Source organism: Suillus fuscotomentosus (assembly GCF_016647785.1).
Source record: "Suillus fuscotomentosus strain FC203 chromosome Unknown F5891scaffold_79, whole genome shotgun sequence".
Lineage (NCBI taxonomy): Eukaryota > Fungi > Basidiomycota > Agaricomycetes > Boletales > Suillaceae > Suillus > Suillus fuscotomentosus.
Window position 1 is genome coordinate 62768 of NW_024539591.1, and position 26742 is coordinate 89509.

The following is a 26742-nucleotide window of genomic DNA, read 5'->3' on the forward strand; positions in this document are numbered from 1 at the left end:
AAAATTGGTCATGGCAAGGGGGACCGTTTTACCCCTTGCCATGGCGAAGCTGCCAAATCGTGAGTCGGAAGTAGTCACGTGGCCACGATCACAAAAAATTATGCTCATCATCACAAACGATGAGCAACGTCATCTCCTGTGTATCATGGTAACTAATCCCCGTCCCGCACATCCCACATATCTTACCCAAATTTTAGGGTAAAATGCGGCATCTCAGCCAACCAGCCCTCCAAATATGTCCTCAATGAGAAGGAACTCGAGCGCGTCACACGTATCGAGCTTGAGGATGCGTGGATCGCGCGCGGAATACTGTTAAAAGTATGAGAAGGTTCTGAGGCGCATGATGCGGATGATAATGGTGATGAAGATGCATGGGTCGAGTGCGTGATTTTGATTCGGCTCTTTGTCATGTTTGCTGATGGTATTGTGAAGTGAGGAGGATGCGTCGATGGAGGTGGACGGGATGTACAGGTCGATGTGCCTGAGAAGGCGGACGATCTTGCGCAGCACAAGTTGGATGAATACCACGATTGCAATGTCAAAGAAGATGGTACGTCTGTCGACACGACCTCTTCAGTGATGCTGATGTTTCACAGGCATGGGTCCATTCAGCAATATTAGAGGACTTGCATTTTATAGAAATAACTAGGACGATCCATATATCACACTCAAAGACGTACGGTTGCCTTGTCTCTCTTTTACTTGCATCTAACACCGTGCAGGACCCCGAACATGACGAGCGCTCAGAACTCGAGATCCTCCCAACAGACAACCTCCTAGCCATCGCAAACACAGAAGACGACATTTCCCAACTCGAGATATCTATATCTACGACGGATCCCAAGACAACCTCTACGTTCACCACGACCTCATGCTCCCAAACTTCCCCCTCTGCCTCGAATGGCTAGACTTTCCACACCTCACTCTCGTTTCTCTCCCTCCCACACCAATCCTCTTTTAGTGTTATATCGCGTCGATCTCTTTCCTACTCCTTCTCGCAGTTACTTCCTCCCAAACCAAATGGACCAAAGTTCAAGGTATACCACTGGAACTACCTGTATCCATTCATTGTTCGCTCCAGGCGTAGACCCAACTTCAGAACTTTCTTTCCTTATATTCCAAACGAGGTCAAGCATAGAAAATGCACATCTCGTATACAGCTCAAGGTCCTGGAAGATATATTTCGTAAAGATACAAAACCAAATGCTGCCCTGCGTAACAAGTTAGCAGCAGAACTTGATATGCTTCCACGTGCGGTCCAGGTGTGTTCTAAACGTCAATTCGTCGCGTCCTCACTACTCAATCTCGCGTGCCACCGAAAGGTGTGGTTTCAAAACAGGTATGTTGCGCTCTCTTCTCACTCGCTTTTCTAATTCAACTCATTCATTCATTCTTAGGCGTGCAAAGGACAAGGCTCTTCGTAACAGAGTTCAGGACTCGACTCAGCAGGATTCTCCTTCGGCTCACTCTCCTCAAAAGTCTCAGTCTTCCAGGGACACCTCCCCCAATGACTCTTCCAATTCTTCCACCCCCACGGAAAAACCCACGCCCCTGCAGAAGACGATCAACCACCCTCACCAAAGCCACACCCAGTGGAGCGATCACCAATAGCTGAAAGTCCTCTTACAAAGTTTTCCTTTTCTCTTCCTGCGCCCCCTACAGAAGCTTGGCACAGTAACCTAGCCACTCCTGCCGAAATTCCCCCACATGTTCGCCATTTGCCAGTGGACTTGACTTGGCAGGACAATAATGACCTTCTGAACACACGTAGAGGGTCGCTGCCAATCACCGCGTCCACGCCAAGTACAGACGCCAACCAGCCACCTTCCCACTTCCCAGATAGACGCAAGTCTATGGACGTCAGTCTCCTTAGGTTCATGCATCATCCGTTCGCACGCGTTGCAAAAGAGAAGAATGACGCGATCTTTCTCAGGCCGCCCATATCTCCTGCAGGGTCGGGTCAGTCCATGGCCCGTCCACCGTCCGGCCTCGGTGCGCCAAGCATACGTGCAACAAGCTACAGCTGTTATACTTCCTACAACCCTCACACCTGCCCTTCTTCGGCTCATAGAGCGTCAGAGCCCCATGTCTTCTCGCCTACTCGCTCCTCCCTTGTACCGGAGATTCGTCCACCGTTTCCGTCCTCGCACGTGCCGCGCCAGCTCTCGGACAACCGCTTTACAATGAGCTCTAGAGCGCTCCCGTCGCCTATTCCTGGCCCCCTGCCAAAGCCTGATTTCCAGGTTGGCGCTCCGACTTCTGGGTCCCCTCCACATGTCTCACCGGATGCAGAATTTCCCTGGAACCTGCACGCATGGGCATTTCCTCGCAACGAGGCAGATCAGGACACGGAGGATTCAAACAGTTCTACTGGATTATCTAGATTCGGCTCGATTGCTAGCATCTGTGGGAGCGACACCAGCGCGACCAGTGCAATTTATTCGGACGTCAGCAGTTGTGTTGGCGTCGATCATTTCGATTCTAATGGCAGGAAAGGGTCTTGGTACGCTGTGCTTTTATGATCGACACGTTCGTTCGCTGATGTTTATTACGTTACAGTGCATCCAACCTCGAAACACGTATGTCCGGTTTGAACATGCGGTCCAGCCAGGGATCGCTCAATGAGGCTCACTCAAACGCCGCGTCTTCATTTTCCTACCAACACAGGGAACACCTGTCATCACAGGAACCAGGGTACTCTTCCCCTACTTCCACTGTTTCACCCGGCGGAAGTCCACACTCTGGATACAGCAAGGACCCTGGCCCTTCGGGTCTGCGAACGAGCGAGGTTTTGTTTGGTTACAGTCCTGTAATTGGTCATTTTACCTCGAACGTTTCTGACGAGATGCTGACGTGTGGCTACGCAGCTCCCACCTGAAACTAGCGCCAACACCTATCTAGATCCCATGGAGCCCACCACAGCAAGCCGCAGGCTCAGTATACCCACCATCCAAGAAGGAGTGCTGCACAATCATATTCAGAACAACATCGAACACAACTCCTCATATCCCACGCCCGTAGACACGACGGCCCCGTCCAACGTATATTATTTCGCCCCAGAATCCAACCAATACTTCCACACAGGAAACTATCCACCATCTCCGCGGGATGGCACGTTTCCTCCCACGGAGACCTCATACGCCCAACCTGGATTGCAGATGCTTCTCGCTGGTTTTACAGAATTGCAGTGGTATGGGCCTTGCTTTCGCTCCTATTTGAAACTCATTCTCTTGTCCTGCAGCGCCATCGCTCCCCATTCTTCAACAAGCCGCTCGTGTCATGCTACGATTAAGTCTAGCGTCTCAGACCTCAATTTTTCATCTGTCGGATGTTTTCATGGTCGTAATTGGCATTCTCGAACAATTGGAGCATTGCATAGATTTCAGCAAGTCTAGTTCCGTCAACGGACCTGCCATCCCTTCTAAGCCGCCGTACCACGGTCATGGGCTGCATATTCAACCACCAGTACCTGATCCCGTGCGTGGGGTGGTATTGTCGAGGACTTATGGCAGGCGAGTGTGGTGCTTGACAAAAAGTTCGTGAAATGGGATGCCCTGACAAGCAGGCTACTACATTGGAGAGGTATCGTCGGTGAGGATGGTAGTCCAATGGGTGAATGGATGAATGGATGAGACACCGTTGTTTTTCATATCTAGCAGTTACTCCGGCTTATCACCACGTTACTCCTTCAAACACATGTATATAGCTCACTGCAATATCACTTCTCTTTTGGTGGGGTGCGGCAGCCTGAGGGCGCCATGGCAGCAATTAACTACCTGAGCCCGCTCTGAAGGATGGGTGACCAAAATATAAACAATACTACCAAGGGGAGCTATAGATACAGGCGACATTAGCTATAGGTGGTCCGGGTCATTGATATGATAAAAGGATAGTAATCAAAAATAAAAAGGCATGGATTTATCTCTGAGAAAAGCAAGAAGTTGTTGCTGCGTATTCTCCACAGCCTTCAGGCAAGCCTCAGTTGACAAAGTCACCTGCTCAATCAAGGCATCAGTCTTATCATTGCGTGCATGTTCTAAAGCCAGCAGAGCTAAAAATTGAACTTCCAAATCTGAGTTGCAGTCATGACTGCATTTAACCCGCTTTGCACACTCAACAGGAATTTCATTTTCCTCATCGGTGAGCATCGCATGCCTATGAGACCGTTTGACAGGTGTCGTGAGGTCCGGTACTCGGACTCCCTGGCGATGACTACACTGGGACTCCTCGTTATCTTTCGGTATATGATGCAAGAGAAAATGAAATACTTACTCCAGTAGTTGTTGTGTTCTCACTCTCCTTGCTTTTCTCACTCTCCTTGGTTCTAACTCGTCTTTGGTTTGGTAGATTGTCAAAACCGTCAAGGACCTCATGCATGTTGCAGGCCTCTGTCCTATCTTTCAACGCATCCTGAATGCTTTTGGGGCAATTCTTGGGATCCTGGTGGCATGGAAACTTCAGTTTACTCAATCGCAACAGACAAACACTTACCACATGCCACTCTAAAAGAGCATCGAGTTTACTCCGCAGTGTGCGCTCGCTGACATCCACGCCAAAACCTCGCAGGTCCTTGGCAACACTCTCCCATGCTTTTGCAACACCTCCATGGGCGGCACATAGAACATTGTGCTGCTTGACACCTTTAGCAAGCACAAATAATGTTTCTGAACAAAAATTTTTCGTCATACTAATCGCCGGAGCACTTTGCAGTGGTGGCAGAGGTTGAGAAAGCATTGCTGGTTGGCGATGGAAATCCTGGGGTTGGTAGTTCCGAAATTTATGCCGCAAGGCATATGAAGGCACAGAAGTTCGGAGCAGTAGTCCATGATCGACTGGAGCATTGATAGTAGGAGGAGTGTGGTGCATCTTCTGGTCAGTGGTTGAAGAAATTCGATGTTTCGTCAAGTGCTGAGCCAAGCCAACTTGCCCTTACTCGGAGCCTCGGATCCGAGATTCCGGCTGGGTGTGGCGTCGACTATTTAGCAACATCCGTCCCTCCCAAAATTCAAGTAAATCACAACAATTTTCAATAATTTTCGAGTTTCATCTAATTTTTTCAGCTTTCGGAGGATGAGAGGATGAGAAAATTATGTAGTCTATTAGCTAGCTAGGCGAAGCTGCCTCAGCCAGACTGGCCTGAGGCTGGTGATGCCGAGATATATACACATGAAATGCTATTTCCAGCAAGCGGTTGAAGGGAGTTTGAGGGAGGAATTGCTGGATAGTGGGAATAGGAATGGGATGGGTCTCATCACCCATGCACGTGTGCGGAAACTGACCAGATTCCAAAGCAGATGTCAAGAAATGACGCATGCAAGGAGAACAGTAGACGTGCCCACGACCAAGAAGAAGTGGGGATGATGATACATTGGCATAGCAGATCGGGCAAGACTGCTGCCCTGACGGGTGTGGGATGGTCTGTGGACCACTGAGCGAGCCTTGGATCAAGCGCTCGAGAGCGTGTCGTGCTTCCTCACCACCAGAGATTGTAATTCTCCATGCAGATATGACGAATTTGACGTTGTCTTTGCCAAAAGTTTCCCTCAGCTCTGGCATTCCACGTGCGATGAAAAATTGAACGGACTGCTTCGCGAGTACTTTGTATACTCGAGGGACGAGAGCTGCTCCAGCTTGTCCTTGATCAACTCACGAGCCTGTTCAACAGCTTTTGACTCGCCATAATCTGCCGTCTGCAATCCGCACGTACGAGTGCCCCTGTGTCGTCAAAAGCCTGCGATCAGGCTTTCCGCTCTAACTTTGAGTGCGCCAATGGCCTCTTTCTTGGAGCCAGGCAAACGCATCCGGACAACGGCGCTCTGCTCGTGAATATGCACCATGCATGCACGCTTGTTTTTGATGCCGCCGATCAAGGCATCCCACAAAGGCTTTTGTGCGTGAAATTGCTCAGTAGAAACAGTGATTGAGTACTGTGTGGGATTCGGGAGCCGGAACCAGAAGGACACGTTCCCGATGCGATGGTTAATGAGACGGGTATGCACCACGTCCGCGTCCTCCCAAGAAGAAACCCGCGCACGGACCTTGAACGGTACCATCAATGCTGGGAGTCGGCAGTAGAGGCTCCAGTGATTTTAGGGTTCCAGGAGAGATGCATTTGATATCTTCCCGCAATGTGGCAGTGATATGACCGACATCTTCGCTGAAAAGTCCACCTCCACCCCTCACTGTCAACCGCCTGACACCATCTGAGCCAGAAAATGTTTTAACTTCTTCGTCAGAGATAGTTGGGGAAAGGAAACTAATCTTGATTGAGTTGTCATGGAATGTTGGTACGAAGTGACCAGGTGGCATTGTGTTGACCTCGACTTTGACCTGGACCCAGAGCACATCTGGCGGTTGAGTTCCTGCGATTTTGCAGTAGCATTTATCGTATCAGGGTACTCTGCGAAATAGCGCACGGATGGGGCACACCAGGATACCGTAAGGACATTACTGTCACGTTCAGTCGCTGCGGACATACTTCCGGGACTGTTGTAGCCTGATACTTCGAGAGTCAGAATCCCGTCCCTAAACTCGAGGCCACCGAGGTCAAGCGACAGTGCTTTCCCAGACTCAGCGTCCGTGATGATTTCAGCACTAAGCCTGCCACCACCTGGCATAGGCTTGACGCTGACGAGGTGGAAGCGCCCTCAATCAAGGCTGCGGTCTGTGAACAGCGCACTGATTTCATCTTCCCGCACATTGGGAGGCAGATTTTCAATACGTAAGGTGCAGCACTCGAATCCGGTGATTAGGTGAGATAATTCAAGGCCTGCGCTGAAGGTTACAATGGACCCAAGCACAGCGTTCTGGACCGTCTTCGCAGCAGCTTCTTTGGCAATCTCGGCTGCACGAGTGCTGGTCTCAGCTGCACGAACTCTGGCAATCTCGGCTGCACAAGCTTTAGCCTCAGCTACACGAGCTCTGGCAATCTCGGCTGCACGAGCTTCGGTCTCAGCTGCATGAGATCTGGCAATCTCAGCTGCACGAGCCTCCATGGCTGACTTTTCTTCTGTTTCAATTTGTTGGGGAACAACATCTTCAAGATGCTCCTGGTGGTCGCCAAGCTAAATACAGGGAAGAAAGGCACCCGAAAGATTCACGTACTTCAATACCATGCGGAAACCGACATTTTGTGCCTCTTGCGCACATCCTGGCATTCCAAGCGCGACGCACTTCGCCAACCTTGGAACTTCGGGATGGTCCAACCGACGTATGAGCAGAATTCTCCGGGGCAGGCCTTTGAGACATGGTGCGCTGCACCTGTGACTGAGGCGCCCTAGGCTGGCGGTTCTGTTGGCCATTATGCTGGCGACGACCCTTATGGTTGGATGGACTGGTTGACAGTAGTACGACTCAATTCAGCATGTTCAACATGCTGAGTGTGTGCTAATGTGTCACCCTGTAATGACAAGTTTCAGTACATAACCGAGACTATGAATTTCTGAACGAAAACTTGCCTGGATTTCGTGGCTAAACTTGCACTTCGCCCCATAATAACGTCAATGACCTTGGAGCCGATCCCCATTATGCAGGGGCCGCAGCCAGTGCACTCTAAACATGCTGGCAACACAAGTTAGGGTCGCGTAAGATAGAAGTGGTATAATTTTGCTCACCGAGGCCACCACCACATGCACGCAAGTGCATGGCCAACACTACATGTATAGATTCTCAAAGGCGCCTGTGTGAAGGCAAAAAGTGCTTTCAAGAGCGCTAGATCAAAAGCCTTTCCGGCACTAGACTCGATCGATCATTGTAGCATAATGACTCGCGACCGTGACCAAGTACAAGTGCTCCCAAAAAATCACTGACTTGTGAGTAGTGGAAGATGACCAGAAAGGCGCCTATGGAGAGAAGGAAAAATGCGAGTCGCCAGGAAAGATGATCAGCGCCACACTTTGTTGCATGCAGTGTCTGGTGCTGAAGGAAAATCGCATGGGTTATTCAATTGTGGTCACCAGTGTTGACATTAAGGTTGCATTGAGGATTTCTCTTCTTGTTGTGAGAGGACCATAGTGCATGTGCGGCTGCGCTGGACAGTGGATATGTGACCTTGGTCGGGGCCTTAATCAAGGACGGCTCGAGAATCGAGATCGCCAGGTGACAGCGAATGTTACGAATTAAACATGTGCAAACAAATACGCGTTATGCTCCCAACTGACTAGCCTGCGATGGTGAATGCATTAATGAACGTTGAACTTTGTCCTTCCACTGCGCCAGCACTTGCACTCAACAACGGCGAGGTTTCTTGACGACCTTTTGCTCGATTAACCCAGCTTAGCCATCGATATATATCGATAGGCGACATCATCTATCTTGAGGCATTGCAACAACGGATCGTGGTGTTGAACTCCTTTGAACAAGCTAACGAACTTTTATCCAAGAAATCGTATTCCGATCGTCCGGTACCCATGATGTTAGGAGAGCTCATGGGCCTTGGCCAAGTAGGTGGTATTGGGATGCTGCCAGTTGTTGGTATTTTAACTTTGCTCTTGGTTGCGTGGCCTAGAGCTTTCGTTTACTTCGATATTGCGCTGCATGGAAACAACAGAGGAAGCTTGCTCATTTGGCTTTGAATGCTGGTGCAACCAAAGAATATAGCAAGCTGCAAACGGAGGCCGTCGTGTCGTTTCTGGACAGTCTCATCGAGAACCCAAGCGACTTCATATTTCAGCTTCGGTTGTAAGTGGTGCACTTCATCATAGCGTCTTTCAGCTCACAGAAGGTAATTCAAGGGCTGCGGGCCGCATTGTGTTGTCCATGACATATGACGTCCCAGTCAAAAGCTCGGAGACGATGAATGTTTGTGCGCTTTACTTGGCCAACGATAGACTTTTATCTTACATTCTTATACCTCCCTTCTACTTTATTGCTGAAGTGGAGATTATGATGGCCACCATAGGCAAAGGGATGATGCCAGGAGCATACACTGTCGATATGTTTCCATGGCGTGAGTAAATCCCGTGAAATCATGTCCTCAGAGGAAGTGCTGATATGAAGCATCTGCATGATCCAGTCAGATATATCCCTTCTTGGGTCCCCTTCAACAACATCCATACTATTGCCACAGAAGGCCGCACGCGCCTTCTTCGCGTTGTCGGACTACCCTTTGCGAAGCAACAATTTTTGTCGCCTTCACCAACTGCATCCTTCACCGCTACTTGTCTTCAGGTAGAAGGTGCTGCCGACATGGAACATCACATACGGTGAGCTGCTGGTTCGATGTATGGGGGTGAGTTGAAGTCTTTTGACGTTCCGATTTGACATTGACTCTCATTAGCTGGTAGTGAAACGGCAAGATTTCGATACATTGATCATATGTTGTTTTGACGTTTCGAGATGCAGACCATGGGCACAATCTTGGCTTTCATTCTCGCCATAGCCTTGTACCCTGATATTCAGACCAAGATAAGGATGGAGCTTGATCGCGTTGTTGGCCATAGGCAGCTCCCGACATTGGATGATCGCTCACGCCTACCTTACGTGAATGCTGCCATCAAAGAAATGATGCGGTGGAATCCAGTGGTTCCTCTAAGTCTTCCTCGTTTTAAAAGCAAGGAAGACGTATACCAAGGTTCGCACAATCTTTTGAATCAGCAGGCATCTGTTGAGTCATTTCTTCCAAGGGTTCCGCGTGCCTAAGGGAACAATCGTTTTTCCGAACATTTGGTCAGTGTCATGCAACTTATGTAGATTCTACGGCGTACTCATTCCGTTTTATAGGCCGATGTCCAGGATGACATCAGCGGAATTTCTCCCGATGAATTTGCACCAGAGCGATTTCTTGACGATTGCGTCGAAAGGACAGCATTGGACCCATATTCATATGCTTTTGGATTTGGTAGGAGGTGTGTGGTGCAGTGGCGACACTAATCTGATGTTCTGATGTCCATCCGCTTCAAGAATATGTCCCGGCAGGTTTTTTGCGGACAACAGTGTATTTTTATCTGTAACTGGTCTCGTGTCCACCTTTGTCATATCTCCCACTATTGGATCGGACGGAAGGAACTCTCTTTTGAGGGCGCCATTCAGACAGGGTATGATGAGGTCAGTTAGATCATGCACTACCTGGATGTTTTACTCACGACTAAATTGGCAAGGTTCCCTGAATCGTTTCATGTTTGTATACTTCCCCGTTCTGAGCAGCTCGCAGAAGAACTCCATGCCAGAGCTAGGGAGATGTCCAAGAATGGCAGTGAATGACGCAGTAACTTGTAGCGAGAGGAAGAGTGTATCCGTGTATCCTTATCTTGTGCAAGCATCATAGTTATGAATCTTGGTCCGCGATATGCTATAGTGCCTTCGTGTCTAGAAATACACGGGGCCTGAACTTAAGACTGATCAATGGACATGAAGCCCAAGCTGGCTTCAAAGACATTTACTTGAACGTGTCAAGTGGAACGGTTCTGAAAAAGTTATTCAAGACGTATGCTTACTGGTACATGTGACTACGATTCCATTGTTATTGTACAACATAAACCAGCCAAGTTCAACTACTTCTCGTGGGACGCCTTGATGATGTCCGCAGCTAAGACCACGATAAGAGCGAGTAGTTTAAGAAAGAATTGGAGCAAACCTTGTTCTGCTAGAGCATATGCCACAGCTGGAAAGGTGATGTTAGGGGGTGTAGTGAAGCAATAAGCGATAAATTTACATTGAGTGTGGCTGCCAACATGGAGCGGGATGATCGACAAGTCGGCGACTCTGATATTGTGAGTGCCCCATACCTATAGGTCGAAGATTAAAACACGACCACGACAGATGATTGTGTTTGAGTACTACCTTGAGTTGAGGATCGACGACACCGTTCAATTCCTTCGGAAGCATGGAACATGAACCAGCAGTATCTAACATGCAATGATTAAGCACCGTTGTGTATGCAGACATGCGGAGAGAACTTACGAAAGGTCGTGTTGACATTGTTGCAAATCCATTCTAAATTCAGGTGAGTAACTTCACTTGAGGAATTGAATCATGACCGAACCTGCGATGGCTGCATCATCTTGACAGTCTGGTCCGGGGTGAATTTCTGGAATGAATGCAGTATGAGTCTGTTTCACAAGGTGTTAAAACAACGCCTACCTATGAGTCGGCCCTCTCCTTCTCCCTTCAAGGGAGGCGTCTGAGCTAACCTCCTGCAATACTTGACTAATTCAACCATGGTGTCTAGGTCTTAAAATCGACAGGGTGTTAGAGTGGTGCGGATATGAGAAAGGTTTGCCTTACCGAATCTATTCTCATAAACATGCGGGTCAATCGCAAGCGAATCTTTGGATGTAACATGCTATCAAATGCATTGGCGAAGAACTCAAGGGTGAATTTGCCGCTTACGATGGTTCCACGAGAAAGCGGACAGTTGGTAGCAAAACAGAGTGAAACATGCTTCTTCGAAGCATCCCACCCCTGCGGGGGTGCTGCAATGCAATAAGCATCAAAATCAGCCTAAATACAACGACGAAAGTGATACATACGATTTGCGGGTCCTGGAGCCAGTAGGATTTCGAGACTAGGGACCTTCTCCCGAAGATGCTCTGCTTGTATCTTGTACTGCGCAGCGAGTCCTGCGTCCTTCTCCTCGGTTTGCAAGGATGCGGTTACTTTTGCATTGAGTTCGGGTGAGATATCAGCTAACGCAACGAATGCGATGTCGACAGTGTTGAGGTTTAAAGTGCCTTTGCCAGATGCACTAGGAATGTCCTGTTCAGCCGGTACGATCCAATTGACTCTCTTTTTGCTTGCCAAGATTTGTGGCGAGAGAATCAAAGGTATTGACCTCCTGCTCGCCCGCAAAGTGATCCGTCAACTCTTAAGTCAGGGTGAGTCAGCGACCATATGCTGGGTCGGTATCCTGCAATGCACCGAAGGTTACTCCGGTGTATAGATGTTCCAGAACATTCATTCCAACACCAGGGAGGTCAAGTTTCACATCAATACCCGCCCGTCGAAGAACAGCAGGATCACCGATGCCAGACAATTCGAGTATCTAAGTAGGAAGTTATTCTATATCGAGGCGGTGACACATAAAATATTCAAACCTTTGGAGACATAATTGTACTGAGGAAGTATTATTTAGCTGCAGCACCTCAGATAGTAAAGAAGGGCTTACCCAGCCGTTAGGCACACTTCGCCAGCGACATTTGCCGTGTAGGTATTGTCGCTTTTGACAAATTTGACACCAATGGCAGTGGTTAATCCATTGACTTTCGTTGTAATGATCTCGGTCACATAGGCATCAACGATGACCTTTAGGTTGGTACGGCCTGCGACTGGTTGATAATACATCTGAGCGATTGTGACAGATCAGTATCAACTTTGATTACTACTTCGAGGCACCCACGTTAGTAGCGTAAGATCGATGATGCGTTGATGGGTCCAAATTGGACAGAGAGGGAGATGTTCCGCGGATCTGAGTGAAGATTAGGTGGAAAAAGTCGCAAGCGAATAAAGTATTTACCTCCCCGGAGAACTGATTTCGAAACTCCTTTCAGAACGTACAAGTGTGTCATTACAACGAACTTACTGCATCTTGAATATTCGGGACATTGTGGGCCTCCATTGCCTGGTCAGCGATGTGAGATAAAATGTGACATTTTTAGGATACAAGCAATACCTTCCTAAAATCTGCCTCAAGGTTTGAAATAAGTGGAGGAAATGACGTGACGATGGGGCGTGAGATAAGTTGAGCAAGATTCATTATGCTATCAACGAAGCGACACACCCTGCTCCCCGTGAAGCTTTGTATCGTACGTCAAGACATCCGTGTTGTGGTTCGGTTCCACAAACCTGGGAGGTGATTAGTGACGCAACCCTCAGCATATTGATATTGCTGACCTCTCAGATTTCTTGGAATATGCCTGAAATTTTTCCCAAGTCCAACCATCGTTGCCAAGCGCACCCCATGCTGTTGGTGTGTTAAGGAGGTGTTGATGTAGGCAAATGAAGCTCGCCTTCAATTTGTTGGCGCGCTGGCTTATTCCAGAGGAGATTGTTGATTGCGGAACTGCCTCCGAGTCCTTTCCCCCTGTAAACAAGAACTATCAGTTGAAGTAGCGACGACTCTTCGGAGTCAAGCAGCACAAACTGACCTAGGCCAAGTGAATATTCTGTCTTTGGCGTGATGTTGTGTTTCCTTTGCGCTGGTTAGTTGCGATTATGAGCCTGCAGTCGGAGATACTGACAGTTTTAAAGCTCCAGTCGTATTCAGGTTTGCCCACAAACAACCAACATTGTTGAGGTATCACTAGACTTGATGTCAGGGATAATTCACGAGTATTCTGACAGACTGACGTAGATTGGCATCATCGATATGAGCACTGCCTGCCTCCAAGACAAGCACCAAAGTTGATGGGTTTTCTGACAAACGTGTCACTAAAACGAGACCAGTAGTCTAGGGGCGATCGGTCAGTTTTCAAGTTAAGAGCCGCGGATGCTCTTTCTTACTCCACCACCTGGAAGCAAGGTGAGTTACTCTACATCAGAAATTGATACAGAGCGCACCAATGATGATATAGTCGAAGACTTGTCCTTTGATTCCATCGACGGAGGTCAGCATTGTTCAGCTAGAAGGAGAAATAAGACTCAAAGCCGTTCTTATAGAGACAGGCGCTGAGAGGGATGCTACTAGTAGAACTGTGACTGGATATCGATCGATGATCACTGGGCGCATCTGCGCGAGAATATCTTGCTCACGGAGATGACAGAATTACAGTGACTAAGACCAACTACGCCTTTCAGCGGCGCTAAACACCGACCCAGTTCACGGAACTAGTGCACCCACATTACCAAAATAGCCATGGGATGTGGTGCTTGGTCTGATGAGAACATCCACAGGATGGCAAGTTGCGTGATAAGATCTTGAGATCTGGTAGGATCTCGACCCTATAATTACTAGATTCTAGAATGATATCGACTTGTCATGTTAGTTGATTAGTATCAAAGATCACCTGATATGAATGGCGACAAACCAGTACTAAATCTAGCAGCTTGCATCTTGAGCGCTTGAGCTTCCGAATCAATGCACGCGGTGCCCCAAGACGGTCCGACAAGGATAAAAAAGGAGTGGATGAAACAAGAGAAGCTCCTTCCAGTAGGTCACGCGTCTCTGATTGATCTGGATCTAAAATAGTAAGCCACTACCTACCGGAGTGTGCATAGATCGGGTGACAATGAGCTCCAAATCGTTCAACCACCCCTCGTTAAGTCGCCGAAGTTCACCGCCCTCGTGAGTAACTGTTCTGGCACGTTTGCGGAGTCACTCCCTTGAACGTTTATCGCCACTCTAAATTGTTCCTCCCCCCAACTCCTCCGCGCGCTTTCACCATCTTCCTCGTGTCTGTCACCCTCTCCCATACGTGTAGCATCTCCTCGACAATATGTCATATAAATCATGAAGCAACTTTTTAAAATTATCGTCTCTTTGATTTGCTGAGTGTAAGCCGCCTAATGTGGATGTAATATAAAATTGTAGCCTGAGTTAGCAGAAGGAAAATCCAGGATGGCAGTGGAATCACTGAAGAAAGAATAGGAGACCCGCACCAATAGAGGTACTAACTGACTTGATGAAGAGACAACGAGGCAGGGTTGATTGCGAGCGCGGCGATCAGGATCTGGCGATAGATCCTGGCGTGACGTACCGCCCAGTCTTGATGAGTGTTGTTCCAAAAAGGATCAACCGGCGGTTACGGCATGGCCAGGCTGCAGGTCCTAGGAAAGAGCGGAAGTGGGATTGGTGTCAAGGGTTATAGTGGGCAGGATCCAAAGCGTTCATGGGCACTACAGTTGGAAAAAAAATGGCAGAGGATGTTGTGCGCAAAGACCGCGAGCTCGACGAGTAGGACAACGAAGACATGTAATGACTAATCAGAGACTGAGGAGAAAAAAAACTAGTACACCCGGTCACAACCCGGTCATCGATCATCGATATCTTGCAGTTGCAGTGTTTAGCCACATCATCAAATCCGGTACTACTCTCAAATTGGAATCAAAATCAATGCAGCCGTATCAATCTCATAGCCCGAGCGCGCTCGGATGTTCCAGGACCGAAATTGGTGCGCTCAGGCTACCGCCGAGCATAAAAATAAGAACGCGACCCATTCAAGTTATCGTATGTCCGAAGATCGAAGATGTTCACATTAGGTCTCTGTTCATGTTTTTGTACGCTGGCTTTGGCGAGTTGGGCCTTTGCCAGATCCTGGCGCTTGCCTCTTCCCCCAGGTGATTGTTCAATGTTCCGTGCCGAACGCCCAAAGTGACACCAGTGATACAGGTCCACAAGGAAAGTTTTGGTTTGGAAACGAGGAGATATTGCCTTGGGAGCATCCATGGAAAGAGTTTGTTAACTGGTCCAAAATATTTGGCATGATCTCTTCCTCGACCGATACATCACGAGCTTATTGTTTTTAGGGCCATTAATATATCTTTATGCTTCTGGTCGGGACATCCTCATCGTCAACACCTGAGGCTCCCACGTTGTCAGGCCTGTTAGACGTACCACTGTGTCGGTGTGGTCGGTCTAAGTCGAGGCGCTTTGAGTGATTCCCTGCCAGTACGAATAATTGTGAATATTTATGGCCCTTTAAGCTTACCTGGCGACTAGTGTACGGTCAATTTGGAACTGTCCGAAATTCACAGGGTAAATTTACAATGCGCCCAGAGGCCTTCAAATTCACCACCGTGAATTACCGTAAATTAACATGTCTGTAAATTAACGCTATTTTACAGGTGAATCAGGTCAAATGTACTGTGAATTACGCCTCGACTTAGACCGGCCACACCGACAGTGGTACGTCTAACAGGCCTGACAACGTGGGAGCCTCAGGTGTAGAAGACCGCCTCCACAGAGCACTTCGTCAAACAGTTCTCCATCAAGGAAGTATCAAAGAAAATCGCATCAGCTGTGGACGAGTCTTTTTCACTGCCAGCAGAAGGAATACTTTTTTTGTCCGCACCTGCCCCATACATCAAGGAAGACGAGGGGGGAGAGAGAAGCCCGCAGATGTAGCAAACTGAAAGCATGCGTTCAGATTACATTTCAGCTATCTAGAAATTATTATACAAAGACTTTGTCATGGTTCGTCATTGTAAACTGCACGGAATATGGAAATCATATGGGTCCTGTCACTCGAAGCGATCAGAGCTAGAACGCTCTCCGCAATAGCCTCCGCAGTTGAATTGTGCGCTACAATATCTCCCTCAGTCCTGATATGGCTACGATGAATGAGAAAGCGAAGAGTTGAACGATCCTTCCCAACAGCTTTCCAATAATCTGATGCATCAGTGGAATTCTCAAGTATTACCTCCGCTTCAGTCATCATAGTTTGGACAGTCTGATCATCTCCTGGACTCGGAGTTGACGTGGTCTTCTCGTCCTTCCACTCCCTCCAGTTCTTGTGGCCGCATATCATAGCCAGCTGATCGCGACCCGTGTCAAGGAGTACCCGACGACGGATCTTATTGATTGCGACTTTATCCTGTAAGGCCCAAACGTGAGTGTGAAAAGTAAGAAAGCAAATAATAGGACGAACACCCAATACAGCTCTATTAGTTTCATCCAATTGACTTCTCAGCTCTTTGAAGTCGTGCTTGAGCTGAGCATTCTCGTGCTTGAGCTGAGCATTGTCGAGCTTCAGCTGAGCATTGTCGAGCTTCAGCTGAGCATTGTCGTCCTTCAGCTGAGCATTGTCGAGCTTCAGCTGAGCATTCACCCACCTCAGTTCTTCCACGTCGTGCTGCAGTCCAGCATTCACCTGCCTCAGCTCTTCCACGTCGTGCTGCAATCCAGCATTCACTTGCTGCAGTCCAGCATTCGCTTGCTTCAGCTCAGCAATGTCACGCCCAAATTTTTCCTCCATTGATGCGAGTCTACGAAGTATGTCATTATTGTTGTCAGCTGAAAATACAACTATTAGTCTGATCGCGATAAACCAAAGGGCACAAAAAACATACCCGGTTTGACATAACGCTCAGTGCTCTCCTCTCTAGCCAGTGGCGCAACATTTCGTTGAGCCTTGACGTCGCATACTTCACTGAATCGCAGATTGAAGAGCATCGACAAAGGGTGAGGGTGTCAAGTGCTGTCCTTCGGGGGGTTGTGGGTACACAACCATTGTAAGATCACCCTTCAGAGTGCGTATGACGGTGTTATCATCCCTTGGAACTGACCAAGTGTTCGTATCCACTGTAAATACGTGGGTAATAAGTGTATCGGTGACATACCTGGGTAAAAATCGGTACAATCGGGGTCTAGGGTGACAAGTGGCACACCGGGAAGTATCTTCAAGTGTTCCTTGATCGCCTCCATCCCCTCCTGCTTAGCGCGTGAAATGGTAAAACTGCCTGGTAAGCTGATAGATTTCTGTAACTTGGCTTCTGCATAAAGGACAACCATTAGCTTGTGATTGGAATCTTTGGGTGCCATCGTCTGGTAGTAAGATGGTGAATTCTGGCAGGAATTTGCCGGGAAGCTGATGCGTCTTGATTTCCACCGCTATGTGAACAAGGTAATTGATTTTGTAATGCGACCAGGAGCTTGTCGACGTGAATTCACTATCCACCGTCCGCACACAGCTCGTATACACCTCCATTCTACTACACAAAGACAGAGGCGTCAAGACCTACGCAGCATGCTATCTTGCCGACATACTCAGGCTATACGCGCCTTATATCCACACCGAGCTGAGGGACATCTTCCAATTCTTCTTCAGACAACTAGCAACCGGCTTGAGGGGCGCAGACGCATCATACTATAATGATAACACGCCGTACTGCTGTGCTATGTTTTCTCACACACGATGCATTTAAGCAAGACTTGTACGCTCTCACCTGACTGTACCGACTGACCACACAACAGGAAAGCTCTATGTATATCTGGTTATAACATCGGTGGATCCTCTATGTGAGTGCTTTTCAATATGGGGAAACTGAACAGTGCACATATGCGCCATTCAAAGCACCATGGCACCTGCCGCCAATAACAAAACGTCGTCTCCAAGCGCTGGCAAGAATTCAGATGCGCGTCGAAACCTCTACGTGCTCGGTCTGCCCTTTGATCTCACCAAGTGTGCCTACTTTTAGTCGTCACACCTTTCATGCTCACGAGTCACTAGGCCCGAATTTTCCGCCTTGTTTTCGCTGTTTCGGTACTGTCATGCACGCTGTGATTCTCGCCACTGTCGATAACGCATATCGCCGTCGCGAGTTCGTGGTAATGTCATCTCATGAGGAAGCCAAACGTGCAATGAGTGCGCTCTCGCGAACGCAAATAAAGTATTAGAGCATTTGCTTCGCGATTCAAGGCTCAACTTACTGACACGTCACAGAGGACACACCCTTGATGTATCTTGAGCCGTCGTACAACGTTCTCAAGGTGCGAGCTAAATCCAGTTGCAAGTACTCTACCTTATTTATCCCTTGTCACAGGCTTCCTAGATGACGCAGACAGGACGATGATGCTGGCATCCTCAAACCCTTCGTCACTTCCGGAAATGGAGTTCGATCACCAACCCGCACCTCCAACCATCAGTTCACCCCAATGCGCCTTCCTCGAAGTTGCTGGTATCGAACTTGCCGATTCTTCTCTTTGCTCAGGCCAGTGACTTGCATCGTCTGTTCTATACTTTCGGTCCCATCAAGGAGGTGAAGCTCATGGATTCTGCTATGCTCGGCAATGGAACCACAACCGCTCTAGTCGAATACGTGAATCTCTTCAATGCTCAGGAAGCCAAAGAGGCACTTCAACGACAGTTCTTTGGGACCTCACGCCTGGAAGTCCAATTCATCCAAGACAATATCTATCCGGTTAATTCTACTGCTGCCGCGTATGCCCAGTCTCCCATGCTACCGAAAACATCTGATGCCGGCCTTAATCCTTGTGCTGCTCCTTTCGTCTTTGGATCCCGCCACTTGCCACCCTTGGCTTCTGGTCTTAGCGCCGTTGCGCACGATTCATTTGTCAACGACCTCAATCTTGCCAATAGACTGTCTTTACATTGGCTAACTCCAGCCGAGTAGACCCTCTGCTCGCAGCTCTGAATCTTACCCAAACCTTATCTTGTCATCAAGGAGACCTTCGTCCGGGAGTACGCTTGTCGTGGAGGTAAGCTTCACCGCAGGGAAGCACGGGATCCTGTCAAGATTGATGTGAACAAGGCGAGTTGAGTTTGGGACTCTTGGTGCAAGCTGGTTTTCTCAAAATCACACCTGACCCGCCTGCTGCTGCTGTTCAGGATACTTCGTACGTTAGTTACGGCTCAACAGCGTATATGTTGATTTCTGTGATTGGCCGCTTCTTGTACGTCTATATGATTCAAGTCGTCCCCTTCACTGAGTGAATCATATTACAGCGGATGGATGTCGAATTTAACATCGACCCAGATGAATTCCAGGCTCGCAAGCGCAGACGAATGTCAACCATGACCACTTCCCTACCTCCACCACCCAAGGTAGCCCCAACCTCTGCTCCTGGGGTACACGAAATTGCCACCTTCCTCCCTGGTAGGCTTGAGTTCGAACACGAGCTCGATAATGAAGCGGAGGATCTTGTGAAGGATCTAGAATTCGGAATTTGTCATGCACGAGGCGGTGATCAGATTATGGAAGATGAGAACGGCCCGGATGTACGTGCCAGGGCACGAATGCAGGAAGAGCGCAAAACTGTTGCTGGTTCCAGGAACAGCAGTCAGCCACCCGTCAATGGTGTCAGTGGCAACGGACATCTTTCAATGAACGTATCAAGTTCAAAAGTAAGTCTTGCCAGGTCTATTGTTGTACTCGAGCACTTCCTCCAGATATTCTAGCGGCTTAACGCAAGTCATCATACTCGAGATCATTCACATCTTCAACCGCCAGGCAGAGATCGTCAAGCTGAGTACGTATCTCTCTGTTCTCGACCTGTTATATATGTTCAATGTTTACCGTGTAGTCCGCACGCTTCTTAACTGCTTCAACTCCACCATTTTCCATTTTTTTATTTTTATTGTAGCTCGCAATTGCGCAGTGACACTTGCAACCCACTTACTTCCCTGGGTTCGCATTCTCTTGGCTCTGCCTTGTTTCACATCGACTCTTCATGCCAAAATTGCTACTATCCGACACCCGCGAGGTGAGATTTGCCCTTCAATTTTGGAGGAACTTCTTTTGACTTTTTCCCGTCAGTGCTGGTCTGCGTTCCACAAGCTCCTTCTTTTCTCCTTCAAGTTTCTGGCTCGATGCTAATCTCCAACTCGCATCTCGTAATTTTTATTGCGGCTCCCTCTGACTCCTCCCCGTCCTTCTTCATGATTTCCCGGAGTTCCTTAGCGAGTACTACTTTAGTCTCTGCGATGCCATTCCTCCGCGTTGCATCCAGCTTCGCAACATCATCCTCAGCGCGTTCCCTATGTCTATCATCCTTCCTGACCCTCATCTACGCAAATTTGACTCGATTCCCGAAATGGGACCGATACCACCCGTTCTATCAGACTTTGCTTCACGTCTCAAAAGCGCTGACCTCCGCAACAACCTCTATCAATACCTCCTTAATTGTGGAACCCCTTCATTCCTCACAACACTCTAAAATCCCTTGAGCCTGCCCGACGTGCCAGAGGGTTCATCCGAGTTGTACAACCTGTCACTAATAAATTCCCTATCCATATGATTGGGTGCGGATGCATCTTTCGTGCAAAGGCCCAATGCCCTAGGGTGACGCTTGCAGGGGCGCGCCCGAAGAGGAAAGGCCCATATATATTCCTGCGCAAGCTGGAACCATTGTATAGAGCACACACCACATAACTTCAGCAGCACAACATTACAGTACAATATTGTATGTAGTGCCCATCATAGGGCTTCGCCCCAAAGGACAATAACCACAACCACGGATCAAAACAAAGCCAGCATCCATCACTGTGTCAAATGGGTACTGTCCTTTCACATAGCGCTCGAACTAGCTCACAAAAGCTTCATGAACATCGACAGCTGTTTTCCTTTGAGGGCGGAGTGGTGCTGGGAATTGAACTCAGCTTCAATCACAATCTTGAGGTATTTGAGAACTCGGACATAAGTTGGCGATGTGAGGATATCAGGCGCAGCTGTTGAAGGAATGGGAGGAATCTTGATTTTGAGAGAGAGCGGGTTATGCAGGATTGCACTGCAAACATAACATGTCCCGTGTGCGATAAGAATAAGCACTCATCAAAGGTGAAGAATGGGTAAACATATGTGGATCTAAGCATACAGCTGCAAGATAGCAGTCAGCTGGTCCGTCTTCAAGCTGTTCACAAAAGCGGGAGTTAATGATAGCATAGATTTGGCCCATCTCTTCAACATTGAAACCACTCGACAAATCCTTGAACAAACTGTTTGATACATCCGCAAAGTGCCAGCCAATATTTGTACACATCGGCCGCGTCTGTTTGTGTGAACTCAGGACAAACGATAGCCTTTGCAATTGGGTTCTGAACATCGATGAAATGGGGATGACAACTAGAACACGAGGATAATGACACAGGTAAGCTTGACATACATTGATAATTAAACGCACACCATCACCTCCACAACCATGCTGTAACACAAACAGTACAAGTCTTCGTAACCTCCTTCCTCCCGCGCTGCCTTCGCACCAACGCTGAATACACGATCCAAACAGATCTCAACCTGCGCTCAACACCACTCTCGTCCAACGATACAAACACTCTCATCGCCATAGAGTCCTCTGTTTGTATTAATTGACAAGATATTGCTGCGAGAAGCCAATACGTGGTAAGCGTCAGTAACAAGAGTATAATTGAGTAAGTTGGCTCAGTCCAGTGACACCACATACAACATCATCATTCGCCCCTTCGTCGTATTAGTGCAAATACATCAAATATCAGCTGTTCTGCACGCTAAAGCTGTATGTAGCTTTGCACGAAGTTCCTCGATTTCGGCCTGTGTCAAATTGGTACGGATGAGCATCATCAACAAACGAAGCCGATAGCTCACCTGTGCTTGGTGCTCTCGTTGCATCTGCAAAGTCATACCATCTGGCATCAACCAACGAAGACCATATTCGCCAATACATAATAACTCACCATTGCTTCATGAAGTTGAGCATTTTCGACTTCCTGTTAGATTGGCACAGACAAGTTCCATCAACGAACAAAGACTATATTCGCTGATAAGTAATAGCTCACCATTGCTTCACGAATGTGGGCATTTTCGACTTCCTGTCAAATTGACACAGACAAGTTCTATCAACAAACGATGTGTGTGTGTGTGTGTGTTGAGAAAAGCCTACCTGTGCTCGGAGACGCTCAGTTTCTTCTTCAAGTCGTCGAATCTGCAAAGACCAAGACCATGAACGAACAAAGATTATATTTGCAGAAAATAGCTCACCGGAGCTGCCTGGCGGAGTATTTCGCCCTGTAGTATGTCCAACGTGTTCTGCCACTCCAGCTCATAAGCCGCAACTACAGCATTGAAACCCTGATCTGACAATCCTACTGTGATCCCACGGTAGCGATGTCAGCGCGGAAAAAGTATCCCTTTCCGTCGTCGCAACAAAATTAGTAAGCCTCTGGAGCAGAGCGGAGTTCAATGATGGGCAATTGGATTCGTGGCATGTGGTCTCACTCTGACACATGGTTTCACTCTGACACATCCGCTGTATCCTCCCGGTCATCCTGCGCTGATCATTCTGTCTCGCCACGCAAGCTCACGATATAACTCGGATGTTGGCCGGTTCATCCTGTCGTGCCCCTTCTTTTTTCAATCTGTTCTGAGTGGGCTTCCCCTTCGACTACTTGGTGAGTTTACTTTTGGAATCAGAGGTTTGCTGACTCGCCCTACTCATTCAGGCATCATGTCTGCGTTCTTAACCAAAAAACCGTCATTGGTTGCACGTGTCTTGGAACACAACGATTGCCCACCACATAATGTCATTCATGATGTCGAAAATTACCCAATCTATTACAATGCTTTATACTTTCCTGAACTGCACCTATCCGTCTATGCCACTTCTGGCCACTTCTGCTCATGGTTAGAGGCCGCATTGAGTGCTCACCATCTTCATTGTCTAGCATGCTGTGTACGCTGCTTCGGTGTATCTGTCACGTTTGACGGTTCTTTGCTCTGTGTTGATGTCAAGGGCGAGCGCAGGATGTTTGCCCGTGAACATTTTGAATCTGAAATGTATACTCATTGCAGCGTCTTTCGTGCGTTTAGTGACTCTCCATGCATCCCTCCCCAAGCCAGACCTTCTGTGGTTGGTGGCTTGGAAGATCTCTCTGTGCGGTCCTGTCTGCTTTCTTGCCTGGCTCATGACCCTCCCTGGTTCTCATACAGAGATGATGCCTATTGCGATGCGGTGTCCGCTTTGCCCGCTACTGTCTTGCGTACTGTTGCTTATGGTATCGGCTGCGATCGTTCTCAAACACGCATCAAGAATCTTAGTGTTGAGGTCATCCTGCAACATTTTCACACAGCGTGCCTGCATTTTTCTCGTTTGTCAGATGATGTTATTGCCCAACGTCTGAGCGTTCATTTGCCTCATGATTCTCTGAAGTTCAGAGGGACATATCTTGCAGCCGAATTTGTTCATGTATACGGCGCTGACGTGGCTGCAGCATTACGACGTCCACCTCATGATCAAGTATCTATTGATGATCCCTCTGACGTGGCATGTGGTGACAGATTTGCACTGTGGATCTCTCTCCCACTGGATGAATTGACCTGTCGTTTGGAAAGGCTTCCAAAGGAAGAAATTCACTCCTGTATCCAGACTTTGCCCCGCGCTCTGCACAACCTTTACAATCGCTGGTCACATCGCAAGTCATGCAATGCCCTTGCCAATTACGCTCGTCGGCGTGCAATGTACCTTGCACATGTGGGTGTTGATGTCTTGTGCCACATTTTCTTGGCCCATTTTCCATTTCCAAGCTCTTGCGACCTATCGCTCAATGAGGTGTTCAATGCTATTGTTCATCATGAATTGGGCGACATCATCACTGAACGCTTGTCACAGGAAATTGTCACACGCTCCACCGCAGCCAAACGATTACGGGTTGAGCAAAAACAGATCACATTGGCACAGGCTAGACAGGCTGTGGCGACTCGTGAGCACCTCTGGCCATCCATTGTTCCCCAGTCAGTAATACTGAACCGTCTGAATGAGTATCTTGAGGCCACTGTTTGGACTGAACCACCTATCTGTGCTGTGCGTTCACAATATGAGCGTGACACAGTGCAGATCGCTTTGTCAGAAGATCTGTCAGGACTGAGTCTTGAACTGTTGTGGTTGAAGGATGAGCATCTCATTAGGAAATGCGTGGTACAAGGTTTATCTACCTGTTTCACATTTGGCCACGATCTCATTGATGGCCTGATGCTAGACCATCAAGGTATTGTTTGAGATGACTCGCATGTGGTGGCTTTACGTGTATGTTCACATTGCAAATCTGCTTTGTCGCGTGATCGCCTACCAGCTCTTGCCCTTGCCAATGGCTTATTCCGTGGGCAACTTCCTGAACAATTCAAAGACTTGACATGGGTTGAGGAGAAAGTGTGTGCTATTTATTCCATGACTGCACATGTGACACGACTGTTTCAGTCCACTGACCCTGCACAACCCCGTGTCTTTCATGGAAATACATGTGCCCATGACATGAATGTTATGTCGACAGCTACCAAGCTCCCTCGAGCCCCTGCCAGTGTCAACGGGTTTATCAGTGTTGTTCTGATTGGGCCCAACAAGTTTGATCCTAAGCGGATGGGTTCCTTGTTTCGCGTGCGGAAACATAAGATTTGGTCTTTTCTCACGTGGCTGAAACACCACAATCATTTATATGCAGATATTCCATTAGACTCCTCCCTCATGGATCTGTATCCCGTGGATGGCATTCTCCCTGGTTTGCAGGACCGGGTTGTTGAAGATCACGAACTGGATGCTCAAGTTGTGTTCAACACGGAAACAGCAGGATTTTCGCCACACCCTGCATCCTTGTTACAACCTTCTGTCGCACACACACAAACTCACGGCGAGCTGCAGGATGATTTGTCGATGGTGGAAAAGATGGGAGTTGCTGATCCAGAGTGTGTGAACGTCAGTGGTCGCCATTTCACTGCATCTGCGCTGCGTAACTTGGTCCCTGGTACTGCAGAGTCTCCACAACCAGACCTTGTCCTCCATCATGGAGCCTCTCCCATCACTGATTACAATAACCCCCGTCTCTTTCCTGGGCTGTATCCCACACTCTATCCTTATGGCTTCGGGGGATTTGAGGACCACTCTCGAGTCACTGCTTTGTCTATTGAGCGTCATGCCAAATACTTGCTCAACTTGTCCGACCGTTCGTTTCGTTATCATGATGCTTTCATTTTTGTCATATTGAACATCTTGCAGCGCCGCTGTGCACATCTACAAACCCATTTTGCTGTAAACAAGTCTAACTTTGATTTGGTAGCTCGCAGTTTGACCAGTGTATCAGAGAATGTACTTAGGAACCTTGCTGATCGTCTCGAGCAAGAGTGCAAGTTGTCTGATCTTACTCCTGAGGAAAAGAGTGCATTCGGATTGCTGCGGCAAGTCAGTACCATGTCTACGCGTATACCAGGCTCGCAAGCATCCAAGATTTTTGTAAGGAATGAGATCCGCAATTATTTTGGTTATTTTGGCTTACCCCACATTTTCTTCACCTTCAACCCGTCTGCTGTGCACAGTCCGATATTTCAAGTCATGTATGGAGACCAGACTGTGGACCTTTCTGCACGTTTCCCTTGTGTACCTTCAGGTCATTCATGGGCTATTCGTCTCGCGCATGATCCAGTCACCGCTGCCGAATTCTACGAGTTCTCGTTTAAGTGTCTGTTTCGTGATCTTCTGGGTTGGGACTTTGACAATGACTGTGCTCTTGATTCAGGTGGCATTCTTGGCCACATTCGTGCATTCTATGGCACAAGCGAGTTTACAGAAAGAGGTGCTCTGCATGGCCACTTTTTAATATGGTTGCAGGGAGGCCTCAATCCCAGTGAGCTGCATACACGTCTGCGTGGCGACGATGAGTATCAAATGAAGTTCTTTCAATTTTTTGAGGATATCATACACCACCACCTTCCTGAAGTGGAGGATGCTCTTGAGCCGAGTTTCGAGCCGCGTGTTCAGCGACCTCCACAGCCCCCAGTGCCTACAATGGCAATCCCAGAAGCCCTCAAGGAATGGGATATTATTCTTTCAACAGAGATCAAACACTGTGGTGAGGCCCTTCAGTGACATAACTGCCGAGCTGTGTGCCATAAGTACCACAATGAAGGTCGTTGCCGGTTCCTGTTCCCCCATGAGATCATTGAAGATTCGTACTTTGATCCAGACACGAATTCTGTAGCTCTTAAGTGTCTGGATGGGACGGTGAATTATTTCAATCCGTACATTCTGACTTTCTGTAGACACAATCATGACATTAAATGTATTTTGTCTGGTAAAGGAGCGAAGGCTGCCATGTTTTATATATCGGATTACATCACCAAAATGGATGTGAAGACCTATGAAGTCCTATCATTGCTCTCGTGCGCGGTGGCCTGTGTACCGGACCCCACGCCTGGAAATACTGATGTTGCAAATGCAAAGACTCTTTTGCACAAATGCCTGTCCCAATTCGGAAGGCAACAGCAGATACATGCGCAGCAGGCAGCTCGCTACATCCAAGGCTTTGATGATAGCATATCTTCCCATGTGACCGTCCCAATGTTATCATCTGTGCTTCTGGCCTATGTAAGAACAGGTGTTATGAATGCAGAAGA

General features: G+C 48.2%; 12 protein-coding genes across 12 annotated transcripts; 7 read left to right on the forward strand and 5 right to left on the reverse strand.

Moving 5' to 3' along the window:
• Nucleotides 1–119: 119 nt before the first annotated feature.
• Nucleotides 120–3543, forward strand: F5891DRAFT_1255166 (uncharacterized protein; the record flags this gene model as incomplete). The annotated part of the gene is made up of 13 exons (XM_041369978.1): nt 120–148; nt 198–271; nt 329–380; nt 433–550; nt 597–856; nt 909–1037; nt 1082–1262; nt 1323–1339; nt 1398–1592; nt 1619–2503; nt 2560–2809; nt 2868–3171; nt 3242–3543. The coding sequence occupies 13 exons, from the start codon at nt 120–122 to the stop codon at nt 3541–3543; spliced, it is 2796 nt and encodes a 931-aa protein (XP_041220051.1).
• A 353-nt stretch (nt 3544–3896) lies between these two features.
• F5891DRAFT_1195184 (uncharacterized protein) lies at nt 3897–4866 on the reverse strand (the record flags this gene model as incomplete). The annotated part of the gene is made up of 3 exons (XM_041368070.1): nt 3897–4234; nt 4296–4440; nt 4492–4866. The coding sequence occupies 3 exons, from the start codon at nt 4864–4866 to the stop codon at nt 3897–3899; spliced, it is 858 nt and encodes a 285-aa protein (XP_041220052.1).
• A 237-nt stretch (nt 4867–5103) lies between these two features.
• Nucleotides 5104–7248, reverse strand: F5891DRAFT_1255171 (uncharacterized protein; the record flags this gene model as incomplete). The annotated part of the gene is made up of 7 exons (XM_041369979.1): nt 5104–5549; nt 5585–5690; nt 5757–6058; nt 6147–6362; nt 6479–6646; nt 6680–7064; nt 7105–7248. The coding sequence occupies 7 exons, from the start codon at nt 7246–7248 to the stop codon at nt 5104–5106; spliced, it is 1767 nt and encodes a 588-aa protein (XP_041220053.1).
• A 1163-nt stretch (nt 7249–8411) lies between these two features.
• Nucleotides 8412–10332, forward strand: F5891DRAFT_1062472 (cytochrome P450; the record flags this gene model as incomplete). The annotated part of the gene is made up of 10 exons (XM_041362957.1): nt 8412–8441; nt 8507–8679; nt 8733–8803; nt 8876–8947; nt 9014–9168; nt 9343–9571; nt 9624–9670; nt 9721–9845; nt 9901–10044; nt 10098–10332. The coding sequence occupies 10 exons, from the start codon at nt 8412–8414 to the stop codon at nt 10198–10200; spliced, it is 1149 nt and encodes a 382-aa protein (XP_041220054.1). The 3' UTR covers nt 10201–10332.
• A 158-nt stretch (nt 10333–10490) lies between these two features.
• F5891DRAFT_1195188 (alcohol oxidase) lies at nt 10491–13549 on the reverse strand (the record flags this gene model as incomplete). Its single annotated transcript, XM_041368071.1, has 24 exons — nt 10491–10600; nt 10652–10724; nt 10780–10844; nt 10900–10932; nt 10982–11026; nt 11080–11169; nt 11224–11281; nt 11329–11411; nt 11469–11669; nt 11722–11802; nt 11857–11980; nt 12033–12051; nt 12104–12279; nt 12335–12403; nt 12452–12463; nt 12518–12556; nt 12608–12695; nt 12745–12780; nt 12829–13018; nt 13083–13133; nt 13172–13237; nt 13285–13384; nt 13438–13445; nt 13495–13549. The coding sequence occupies 24 exons, from the start codon at nt 13547–13549 to the stop codon at nt 10491–10493; spliced, it is 1872 nt and encodes a 623-aa protein (XP_041220055.1).
• Nucleotides 13550–15051: 1502 nt separating this feature from the next.
• On the forward strand, nt 15052–15591 carry F5891DRAFT_716857 (uncharacterized protein). Its single transcript, XM_041372935.1, has 3 exons — nt 15052–15210; nt 15263–15352; nt 15400–15591. Exons 1-3 carry the CDS (start codon nt 15120–15122, stop codon nt 15453–15455), a joined length of 237 nt encoding a protein of 78 aa, XP_041220056.1. The 5' UTR covers nt 15052–15119; the 3' UTR covers nt 15456–15591.
• A 378-nt stretch (nt 15592–15969) lies between these two features.
• Nucleotides 15970–17413, reverse strand: F5891DRAFT_1255179 (uncharacterized protein; the record flags this gene model as incomplete). The annotated part of the gene is made up of 5 exons (XM_041369980.1): nt 15970–16466; nt 16521–16885; nt 16942–17021; nt 17158–17173; nt 17212–17413. The coding sequence occupies 5 exons, from the start codon at nt 17411–17413 to the stop codon at nt 16062–16064; spliced, it is 1068 nt and encodes a 355-aa protein (XP_041220057.1). The 3' UTR covers nt 15970–16061.
• Nucleotides 17414–19161: 1748 nt separating this feature from the next.
• F5891DRAFT_716879 (uncharacterized protein) lies at nt 19162–19975 on the forward strand. Its single transcript, XM_041372936.1, has 4 exons — nt 19162–19285; nt 19338–19736; nt 19791–19861; nt 19916–19975. Exons 2-4 carry the CDS (start codon nt 19341–19343, stop codon nt 19929–19931), a joined length of 483 nt encoding a protein of 160 aa, XP_041220058.1. The 5' UTR covers nt 19162–19285; nt 19338–19340; the 3' UTR covers nt 19932–19975.
• A 944-nt stretch (nt 19976–20919) lies between these two features.
• F5891DRAFT_984984 (uncharacterized protein) lies at nt 20920–22695 on the reverse strand (the record flags this gene model as incomplete). Its single annotated transcript, XM_041377525.1, has 11 exons — nt 20920–21118; nt 21186–21326; nt 21367–21453; nt 21512–21595; nt 21854–21897; nt 21952–21975; nt 22041–22073; nt 22143–22175; nt 22247–22288; nt 22345–22448; nt 22668–22695. 11 exons carry the CDS (start codon nt 22693–22695, stop codon nt 20920–20922), a joined length of 819 nt encoding a protein of 272 aa, XP_041220059.1.
• A 1663-nt stretch (nt 22696–24358) lies between these two features.
• Nucleotides 24359–24874, forward strand: F5891DRAFT_893059 (uncharacterized protein; the record flags this gene model as incomplete). Its single annotated transcript, XM_041373324.1, has 1 exon — nt 24359–24874. A coding segment is annotated over one exon (516 nt), but the record flags the coding sequence as incomplete, so codon positions are not given.
• Nucleotides 24875–25117: 243 nt separating this feature from the next.
• Nucleotides 25118–25909, forward strand: F5891DRAFT_897736 (uncharacterized protein; the record flags this gene model as incomplete). Its single annotated transcript, XM_041373397.1, has 1 exon — nt 25118–25909. A coding segment is annotated over one exon (792 nt), but the record flags the coding sequence as incomplete, so codon positions are not given.
• A 306-nt stretch (nt 25910–26215) lies between these two features.
• Nucleotides 26216–26506, forward strand: F5891DRAFT_889590 (uncharacterized protein; the record flags this gene model as incomplete). Its single annotated transcript, XM_041373263.1, has 1 exon — nt 26216–26506. A coding segment is annotated over one exon (291 nt), but the record flags the coding sequence as incomplete, so codon positions are not given.
• Between the last annotated feature and the right edge of the window lie 236 nt (nt 26507–26742).

Excerpts from the sequence above, each read along its gene's own strand:
- F5891DRAFT_716857 (XM_041372935.1), top strand. The coding sequence starts at position 15,120 with ATGTTCACATTAGGTCTCTGTTCATGTTTTTGTACGCTGGCTTTGGCG. Across the intron at positions 15,211-15,262 it reads GCGCTTGCCTCTTCCCCCAG|GTCCACAAGGAAAGTTTTGG; the intron begins GTGATTGTTCAA and ends CCAGTGATACAG. Across the intron at positions 15,353-15,399 it reads TAACTGGTCCAAAATATTTG|GGCCATTAATATATCTTTAT; the intron begins GCATGATCTCTT and ends TATTGTTTTTAG.
- F5891DRAFT_716879 (XM_041372936.1), top strand. The coding sequence starts at position 19,341 with ATGGATGTCGAATTTAACATCGACCCAGATGAATTCCAGGCTCGCAAG. Across the intron at positions 19,737-19,790 it reads TGAACGTATCAAGTTCAAAA|CGGCTTAACGCAAGTCATCA; the intron begins GTAAGTCTTGCC and ends CAGATATTCTAG.